Genomic DNA, 10,429 nt, shown 5'->3' with positions numbered 1-10,429 from the left:
TGTGTTGGTGAGCTGCTGTCGAAGTGTGTTAGCCGTTATTAGCAGCATCCTCTGAATCCTCCAGAAAAGGACCACATCATTACACTCCAACTGAGACACACACACACACACACACACACACACACACACACAATTTACAATTTAGGCATTTAGCAGACGCTCTTAATCCAGAGCGACTTACAATAATCAGGAACAAAAGCATGGGAATACATCACAAAAGCATTCATCATAAAACATGCGTAAGCTAAGAAAGTAACAGTGGAATATCTATATTATGAGACTATACATATAAGCTATATATATATACTACTATGCTATACATATGTACTATGGCGTGCTATGACTATATACAATGCAATTATAGTGCCATCTACATAACATGCTATAAGTCTGTATCAAATGCTATCTAAGTCTACAGAAATGCTATCTAAGGGGGTAGGGTAAGTGCTATGGGCCACGATGGAGTCTAAAAAGGTGGGTTTTCAGACTACGGCGGAAGATTGGGAGTGATGCTGCTGTTCTGACTGCAATGGGAAGTGCATTCCACAGTTTTGGAGCCAGAAGGGAGAAGAGTTTGGGACGTGTGGAGCGTTGTCCCGGCACACACACACACACACACACACACACTTTTAACACAATGGATCCGTATGACGAGTATACCTGTCCTATAAATTAATGACGCTGGGTACAGATGACGAGCAGGCTCGTCTTCATTTGATATCGCTATAACATTGCCTCGCTGTGGTTTATTTTTGGACCCGCTCCGGTTGCTATGCGCGGTAGCCTAAAATCACCCAGCAACCATCCCAAGCTAACCTGACTTTGCCAGATGGGGGCGGTATTGGGTAACCATGTTCCCCAACACCACAACCATCTGGGACCTCTCAGGGAGTTCAGCTAACACCGAACCGCTCCCGGTTCGAGCCAATCAGCGTGAGCTAAGGGTGGGATATGTGCGAAACCGGATGTGAAGCTATATAGACACGTCAATATGATTGGTTGTGTTTGCACGCCCACACGGTGATAGACAGACGGTCCCATCCAATCATCTACCAAGTATCTTGAAAAAAAGGAACAGCCCCGTCATCGAATTTGCTTCCGCGATCCCAGATCCCAATAGGCTGTGAAACAAATTTGTGTAGCAAGCTTCTTGGATCTGGCAGCGTCAGGTTAATCCCAAGCAGCCTCTGTTCCATTTAGTGTGCAGTGGTTCTCAAACTCTTTTCTTTCAAGGACCCGCCTAACTCTGAGTGTACAAGAGGAGTGTTTCCAGTGAGCCGACATGCACAAATAGCAGCACCCCATGACTCTGTTTGATCAGAATGGAACAGAGCCGCCATTTAGTATTGAATACTAGAACTTGTTCTGATTCGGCGGGCCTAAAACAACTGGACTTCTTTTGAAGCATGCCAGAGCCAGAGGACTCACCTCCTTTTGAAGCATGTCAGAGCCAGAGGACTCACCTCCGAGTCCACAAAGCATGTCAGAGCCAGAGGACTCACCTCCGAGTCCACAAAGTGCCTCTGGTAGTAGTAGAAGCCCCTCTTACAGAGGTTACAGTGGGTCAGGGCCTTCTGGAGGAAGTGACGACGGTACATCTGGTGCCACGTGTCCTTGATCTGAACGCACGGGAAGTCAAAAAGACAATTATTACGGACAGATAATAAAAGGATAATCAATTATGAATTGGCTTTGGACACATGATGGATGTATTATTGCAGGCTTCAGATAAGATAAACCTTATTGATTCCCCAGAGGGAAATTCAGGTGTCATTATAGCAGCAAGGTTGAGAGTATTCCTATTTAAGTGTCATACATATAACGTAAGCACTTAAAATGTATAAGTGAAATATGCCATTGTCAACATTCCCCCGAAAACGTAAGCATCATTTTAGTTTTGTTTTCCAAATTACTGAAGAGATTCACAACACCTAAATGTTAGAGTATAGGAGGACAAGTGAGAATGCATCATCAACACAATGTGTTGTGTTCATCAATCAGAAACATGTCCCATTTCCTTCTGCTTCTCTCCTAGCTGCGTGACCAGAGAAACCAGAGTTGTCTAACCATGCAAGCGTTCCAGTGAGGTCTTATTTTACTCGACAATTAATTGTCACTCAAATAATTACGATCAACGAATTAATTGTGTCGTTGAACATTTCTGTTTTAGACTTCGCACAGTGCAGATATGACAGATTGTACACACAATGTACAATGTACATATTTAATCAATTAATACTTTCAAAACAAATGAATAGTGGAAATGGCCAATCTACAAGCTCAAAATGTGTCGCACGGCGACACATTTTGAGCTCGTAGATCTGACATTTCCACAATTTTGGAAAATATATGACAATGTTTGAACATGGAACTGACGCAAGATAATTGTCATTATGTGAATTAAATAATTGGTGTAATGACTGTGACAGTGAGTCTGACCAGGACAGGGTCCACGTCCACGCCGCGTCCCTCCAGGTTCTTGCGGACGGTGGTGACCTCGTCGTTGGCCAGGTAGGCCGTGTGGTCCTCGTTGAGCTTCAGCAGACGCTCCAGCTCATTCTTGGTTTCGTTGCGGACGTGCTGTGAGAAAAGGGTCAGGGAGAGGCCAGTGAGGAAGGGTCTACAGGGTGAGAAACCGTAACTGATGTTCTTTCTTGTTTTCTATCAATTACACACCCCACGAAGCCTTGAATTATTCATGGGGATTGTTTTGTTTTTGTCGCATTCCTAAACCAATAATTTGATGACAGGATCATGGCTCAGTAGGAGACTCTTGGAGTCTCTGCTGGTGATCAGATTATTGGCTCAGGAATGCAATAACAAAAACAAAATCCATGACATGGAGGGGTGGGGGGGGGGTTATAATAAGAATATATAGGCCCGAAAGGGCCTTTCTGTGTGGAGTTTGCATGTTCTCCCCGTGGCCTCTAGGGTAGGTACCCTCACAAAAACATGCCGTAATCCTTGTCTCTAAACTACCTCCCCCTGGCTAGCCGGGGCGCCTGATGGAGGGGAAAGGAACAGGTCGGAATAACGTGTTCCTTCCACGCGCTACGTCCAACCAGGGAAACTCTCGACTCTCCCCTGTCAGGTGAAAAGTAGCAGCTTGGACTCCTCATGCATAGAAGGAAGCATGAGGTCAGTCCGCTGCCCCCCCAGTACAGGTTGGCAGAGGAAGTGTAGCGCACAGGATTACATTAGATAATTTACACTGGGTGAAAAAATGGGTTACAAAAATTGTGGGATAAAACATTAAAAAAAAAGAATATATATAGGCCCTAGGCCTATACAGTACATATGCTTATATGTATACGCCAGTGTAATAACTCAGGGTTAGGGTTAGCTCAGAACTTATCGCATGTGATATTACAGGTGAGCTATTCTTTTTTGTTGAAAAATCCAGTGAAAATAACCAATGAATGTACATTACAAGCTGAGAACGCATTGAGTTATAGACAGTGGCAGATGTTTGTGGAGTCCACAGCCTTGAGCTCTGACCTGTTCAGATGTTCTGTTTGTCCAGCCCATCCACCTCTGCTTCCAGTCTGGACCCACCATGTCACCGATCACTGACTCCGCTAGGAGAGGAGGGAGGGACGACCAGAGGAAAGGAGGGAGAGAGGGAGGGACGACCAGAGGAAAGGAGGGAGATGAGAAAAGCCCAGGCACCATTCTGACTCATGAGTTCTCAGTATGTCCATGTATGTACATTTCTTCAGTAATGTATATTCTGTGGTACAACAGAGTTGAGTGACAAAAAGAGCAGCTCTACAACAGTGTTGTTTTCGTCGACTAAAACTAAGACGAAAAATGTTCGTCGACTATCTTTTTCCACTGACGATAACTAAATGGAAACTAAATGAAAACTAAAACCAAGACTAAATATACTGACAATTTCGTCAACAAATAAAAACTAGACTAAAATGTTAGGAAGGGACTAGTGGACAAGAGATCCAGTATAAGTCATTTTACACTTGGTTGCATGCTGAAAATAGCCGATCTATATCGGCTATTTTCAGCAAATGTAAAAACAGTCATTACGACGGCATCAAGGCCCGCCAAAATACATTTTAGTCGACTAAATCACCTGTAGATTTAGTCGACTAAAATCTTATGACATTTAGTCGACTAAAACTAGACTAACAATAAAACATTCCGGGTGACTAAAATGTGACTAAAACGAAATGAAAACTATTCAAAAGACAAAGACTAAAACTAAAATAGAAATTTGCTGCCAAAAACAACACTGCTCTACAAGCTGACAACTGGTCACGATCATAGACTGTAAAAAATATGGACAAAGCGTTCCCCGGGTCTAACATGGACGAAAAATGAAGCCTGTTATTCCTGCACTGTAAGTCGCCATCTTTCTAGATCCGTTTGGGCCCAGCTGGCCATTGGCTGCCCAGACAACGAGGCGGGACTTCCCCCCTTCTTCTCCGTTGGTTTTTATTTTGACTCGAGTGGGTGGGGACTCCCGATCATAGACTGTAACGGTAGCCACACCCCTCAGAACATACGCAACTTTACGGTCATTTATTTTATAAATGGGACCATAATTTTCCAAAAAGAATATTATGACATTAGAAATGAGACTTTAAACTAGTGACTGGAAGCAGAAAGTATTCATAACCATGTTTATTAAGGAAATACAGTCTAGGTGAAGTTGGGCCCAAATACATAGACTTCTATGGGGCTATGGGTTTTTTTGGGTCCAGTGACAGCGCCACAACAGGCCATTATATGAACTTTCAGGAGTTTTAGGCTTCACAAAATATCTGTCTGACTGCCCCCCTGGTCACGATGCATCAACTGGATACACAGGAAGAGGGAAAGTAGTCATTCCACCTACGGTCGTGTTCTCATTCTGAAAGAGGCAGCCATTGCAGAAGACCTTCACTTTGTGAGTTCATCCTTTTTTAATCTATTGTAAACAACTTACAGTATATTGAGGCAAAAAGCAGCAAAGCGTGGGACTCGTACTGTACAAATAGCTTTAGGCTGGGGACAATATAAGGAGGGTCAAGATGAGCGTGTATGAATCCATCACATACTGTCTTTAAGGCGTGACTGCAGTGTTTCCTCCATGAACTGGATGGCTGCGTCCCACTGGGGTTTGTCTGTGATGGAGCGATCCTCTAGGGCATTGTGCTGGATCACCCGCTGAGAGAGAGAGAGAGAGAGAGACACACACACAGAACCTGAAGTTTGTATTTTGTACCATACTGGTCTTATTAACAATAAAATAAAATAAAACACATATACAATGAGATGTCTGTCTACCAACATAATTGCCATCTCATAACTGTTAATAAAGTACCATGTCAGTGTTTATCTCGTCTGGCCCAACGGAAATGAGAAACATCTCCGGTACTCTGAGCGGTTCCCTCCAAATTTAGCCAGTCATATGCTGCCCTTTCCACACTGTGCCACAATTGAATCATGCTCCTAGCTGCATTAGCATACTTTCAATCTGCCATTTTGTTTATTCCTCATCAGACAAATTATATCGGGCTTAGGTGGCTAACTACAAACAACCCTGCCCATTTCTTTCTCTGTGCAGGGTACAGTAATGGATTCCAGCGGACCGTGCTTCAGTGTTGAGATGGCATGTGTGTGTTACTGAGACTAGTGTGTTTACCAGGCTGTCCATGGTCCTCTCGTTAGACTAGTGTGTTTACCAGGCTGTCCATGGTCCTCTCGTTAGACTAGTGTGTTTACCAGGCTGTCCATGGCCCTCTCTTTAGACTAGTGTGTTTACCAGGCTGTCCATGGCCCTCTCTTTAGACTAGTGTGTTTACCAGGCTGTCCATGGTCCTCTCTTTAGACTAGTGTGTTTACCAGGCTGTCCATGGCCCTCTCTTTAGACTAGTGTGTTTACCAGGCTGTCCATGGCCCTCTCTTTAGACTAGTGTGTTTACCAGGCTGTCCATGGCCCTCTCTTTAGACTAGTGTGTTTACCAGGCTGTCCATGGTCCTCTCGTTAGACTAGTGTGTTTACCAGGCTGTCCATGGTCCTCTCTTTAGACTAGTGTGTTTACCAGGCTGTCCATGGTCCTCTCTTTAGACTAACTAGTGTTTACCAGGCTGTCCATGGTCCTCTCTTTAGACTAGTGTGTTTACCAGGCTGTCCATGGTCCTCTCTTTAGACTAGTGTGTTTACCAGGCTGTCCATGGTCCTCTCTTTAGACTAGTGTGTTTACCAGGCTGTCCATGGCCCTCTCTTTAGACTAGTGTGTTTACCAGGCTGTCCATGGTCCTCTCGTTAGACTAGTGTGTTTACCAGGCTGTCCATGGTCCTCTCTTTAGACGAGTGTTTACCAGGCTGTCCATGGCCCTCTCTTTAGACTAGTGTGTTTACCAGGCTGTCCATGGCCCTCTCTTTAGACTAGTGTGTTTACCAGGCTGTCCATGGTCCTCTCTTTAGACTAGTGTGTTTACCAGGCTGTCCATGGTCCTCTCTTTAGACTAGTGTGTTTACCAGGCTGTCCATGGTCCTCTCTTTAGACTAACTAGTGTTTACCAGGCTGTCCATGGTCCTCTCTTTAGACTAGTGTGTTTACCAGGCTGTCCATGGTCCTCTCGTTAGACTAGTGTGTTTACCAGGCTGTCCATGGTCCTCTCGTTAGACTAACTAGTGTTTACCAGGCTGTCCATGGCCCTCTCTTTAGACTAGTGTGTTTACCAGGCTGTCCATGGTCCTCTCGTTAGACTAACTAGTGTTTACCAGGCTGTCCATGGTCCTCTCTTTAGACTAACTAGTGTTTACCAGGCTGTCCATGGCCCTCTCATTAGACTAGTGTGTTTACCAGGCTGTCCATGGTCCTCTCTTTAGACTAGTGTGTTTACCAGGCTGTCCATGGTCCTCTCTTTAGACTAGTGTGTTTACCAGGCTGTCCATGGTCCTCTTGTTAGACTAGTGTGTTTACCAGGCTGTCCATGGTCCTCTCTTTAGACTAGTGTGTTTACCAGGCTGTCCATGGCCCTCTCTTTAGACTAACTAGTGTTTACCAGGCTGTCCATGGTCCTCTCGTTAGACTAGTGTGTTTACCAGGCTGTCCATGGTCCTCTCTTTAGACTAGTGTGTTTACCAGGCTGTCCATGGTCCTCTCTTTAGACTAGTGTGTTTACCAGGCTGTCCATGGTCCTCTCTTTAGACTAGTGTGTTTACCAGGCTGTCCATGGTCCTCTCTTTAGACTAACTAGTGTTTACCAGGCTGTCCATGGCCCTCTCTTTAGACTAACTAGTGTTTACCAGGCTGTCCATGGCCCTCTCTTTAGACTAACTAGTGTTTACCAGGCTGTCCATGGCCCTCTCTTTAGACTAGTGTGTTTACCAGGCTGTCCATGGTCCTCTCGTTAGACTAGTGTGTTTACCAGGCTGTCCATGGTCCTCTCTTTAGACTAGTGTGTTTACCAGGCTGTCCATGGTCCTCTCTTTAGACTAACTAGTGTTTACCAGGCTGTCCATGGTCCTCTCTTTAGACTAGTGTGTTTACCAGGCTGTCCATGGTCCTCTCTTTAGACTAGTGTGTTTACCAGGCTGTCCATGGTCCTCTCTTTAGACTAGTGTGTTTACCAGGCTGTCCATGGCCCTCTCTTTAGACTAGTGTGTTTACCAGGCTGTCCATGGTCCTCTCGTTAGACTAGTGTGTTTACCAGGCTGTCCATGGTCCTCTCTTTAGACGAGTGTTTACCAGGCTGTCCATGGCCCTCTCTTTAGACTAGTGTGTTTACCAGGCTGTCCATGGCCCTCTCTTTAGACTAGTGTGTTTACCAGGCTGTCCATGGTCCTCTCTTTAGACTAGTGTGTTTACCAGGCTGTCCATGGTCCTCTCTTTAGACTAGTGTGTTTACCAGGCTGTCCATGGTCCTCTCTTTAGACTAACTAGTGTTTACCAGGCTGTCCATGGTCCTCTCTTTAGACTAGTGTGTTTACCAGGCTGTCCATGGTCCTCTCGTTAGACTAGTGTGTTTACCAGGCTGTCCATGGTCCTCTCGTTAGACTAACTAGTGTTTACCAGGCTGTCCATGGCCCTCTCTTTAGACTAGTGTGTTTACCAGGCTGTCCATGGTCCTCTCGTTAGACTAACTAGTGTTTACCAGGCTGTCCATGGTCCTCTCTTTAGACTAACTAGTGTTTACCAGGCTGTCCATGGCCCTCTCATTAGACTAGTGTGTTTACCAGGCTGTCCATGGTCCTCTCTTTAGACTAGTGTGTTTACCAGGCTGTCCATGGTCCTCTCTTTAGACTAGTGTGTTTACCAGGCTGTCCATGGTCCTCTTGTTAGACTAGTGTGTTTACCAGGCTGTCCATGGTCCTCTCTTTAGACTAGTGTGTTTACCAGGCTGTCCATGGCCCTCTCTTTAGACTAACTAGTGTTTACCAGGCTGTCCATGGTCCTCTCGTTAGACTAGTGTGTTTACCAGGCTGTCCATGGTCCTCTCTTTAGACTAGTGTGTTTACCAGGCTGTCCATGGTCCTCTCTTTAGACTAGTGTGTTTACCAGGCTGTCCATGGTCCTCTCTTTAGACTAGTGTGTTTACCAGGCTGTCCATGGTCCTCTCTTTAGACTAACTAGTGTTTACCAGGCTGTCCATGGCCCTCTCTTTAGACTAACTAGTGTTTACCAGGCTGTCCATGGCCCTCTCGTTAGACTAACTAGTGTTTACCAGGCTGTCCATGGTCCTCTCGTTAGACTAGTGCGTTTACCAGGCTGTCCATGGTCCTCTCTTTAGACTAGTGTGTTTACCAGGCTGTCCATGGCCCTCTCTTTAGACTAGTGTGTTTACCAGGCTGTCCATGGTCCTCTCTTTAGACTAGTGTGTTTACCAGGCTGTCCATGGTCCTCTCTTTAGACTAGTGCGTTTACCAGGCTGTCCATGGCCCTCTCTTTAGACTAGTGTGTTTACCAGGCTGTCCATGGTCCTCTCTTTAGACTAGTGTGTTTACCAGGCTGTCCATGGTCCTCTCTTTAGACTAGTGTGTTTACCAGGCTGTCCATGGTCCTCTCGTTAGACTAACTAGTGTTTACCAGGCTGTCCATGGCCCTCTCTTTAGACTAACTAGTGTTTACCAGGCTGTCCATGGCCCTCTCGTTAGACTAACTAGTGTTTACCAGGCTGTCCATGGTCCTCTCGTTAGACTAGTGCGTTTACCAGGCTGTCCATGGCCCTCTCTTTAGACTAGTGTGTTTACCAGGCTGTCCATGGCCCTCTCGTTCCACTGATGTCTCTTGACGCTCTCGTCCTTCACGGCTTCCTTCAGCTTGTCAAAGATGTCGTCCTGGTCTTTGCCTTTGTACTCTGCCATGAAGCGTGCAAACTCCTCCTGCAGCGTCTCCCAGGCGACCTGGAGGAGAACGTGGCAGAAAGAATATGATCACCTCACCACAAAAAAACTCAACTCAGTTTGAGTTAGGATTTGATCAGTTTAATACGGTACTTAACCAATTAAAACCGGGATTGGCATTATCGTGTCATTTTAGATGTTTGCGTTATTGCTATTCAAAAATAGCAGATGTACAAGCTCACAGTACAAGCTGTACAAGCTCACACTGTGACTTTGTACATCTGCTATTTTGTAACAAACTTTTGGAACAGTTTTGAAAAATCCTGAAAGTGAGAGAACTGCTGATTTTGAAGGCATTTGTAGAAGCGGCCTCAGGTCTTAACCCATTCTGACCGGGCACCCATTTTGGTGTTGGCATCATGTTATGCTTTAGCTATTGAAAAATAGCAGATCTACAAGCTCATATCGCGCCACCGAGTGGCGCGATACGAGCTTGTAGGTCTGCTATTTTTTTTTAAATCGAAGAACGACTGACATTTTTAGAATCTGATCTCAGGTCAGAATGGGTTAATCAGACCAGTGTGTGTCCAGTGGAAACCTCGTGTGAATCTGATCTCAGGTCAGACTCAGAATGGGTTAATGGTCTAAACAGACAGACGGGTCACTGCGCTACAGTACCTCCAGGGCCTTGTGGGGCAGCTGCTTATCCGTCCACTGTTTGAGCTTGATGTCCACGGTGGTGTTGAAGGTGCCCGAGTTCTGGGTTTGCGCGGCGGGAAGGTAGATGTTCTCGATCACGTGAGTGGACACGCGCTCCCACAGCTTCTTCTGCAAGATGGCCTCCCTGGGGGAAGACGGGGAGGTCAAAGGTCATGTGACATTGAATGAAGACGCTAGACAGAGAGAGTTTATCTTCCCAAAAATAAATGTGACTGACTGTATCTATCTATCCATAACACGTTCTTATAATAATACATACATAGTACACTGCTAGTGATGACACTCTCCAATCACACAAGTTTGAACCGCAGCAAATTAGGAAGTGTGGTTTTGGATACAATCTCTTGGATACATTTTGTTGTTATTTTGGCCCTGCTCTCTAACAAGCAAACAGGTGAAAGTGCATCCAGAGAGAGG

At 45.5% G+C, this 10,429-nt stretch overlaps 1 protein-coding gene across 4 annotated transcripts in view; it reads right to left on the bottom strand.

The window, feature by feature from the left end:
- Positions 1-10,429, bottom strand: part of opa1 (OPA1 mitochondrial dynamin like GTPase) — an 87,571-nt gene that overhangs the window by 30,726 nt on the left and 46,416 nt on the right. For all 4 annotated transcript variants that reach the window (XM_083766941.1, XM_083766943.1, XM_083766942.1 and 1 more), the window contains 7 exons: positions 9,971-10,136; positions 9,200-9,352; positions 5,055-5,163; positions 3,499-3,578; positions 2,440-2,580; positions 1,503-1,619; positions 1-90 (listed from right to left, as the gene is read on the bottom strand). The exon at positions 1-90 is cut by the window's left edge and continues 4 nt beyond it. In XM_083766941.1, the coding sequence (XP_083623067.1) occupies positions 1-90; positions 1,503-1,619; positions 2,440-2,580; positions 3,499-3,578; positions 5,055-5,163; positions 9,200-9,352; positions 9,971-10,136 (856 nt within the window). The remainder of the gene's footprint in view (positions 91-1,502; positions 1,620-2,439; positions 2,581-3,498; positions 3,579-5,054; positions 5,164-9,199; positions 9,353-9,970; positions 10,137-10,429) is intronic.

This window comes from Protomyctophum parallelum (assembly GCF_964188405.1).
Source record: "Protomyctophum parallelum genome assembly, chromosome: 6".
In the NCBI taxonomy this organism is placed as follows: Eukaryota; Metazoa; Chordata; class Actinopteri; order Myctophiformes; family Myctophidae; genus Protomyctophum; species Protomyctophum parallelum.
This window is presented reverse-complemented; position numbering and strand designations above follow the sequence as displayed.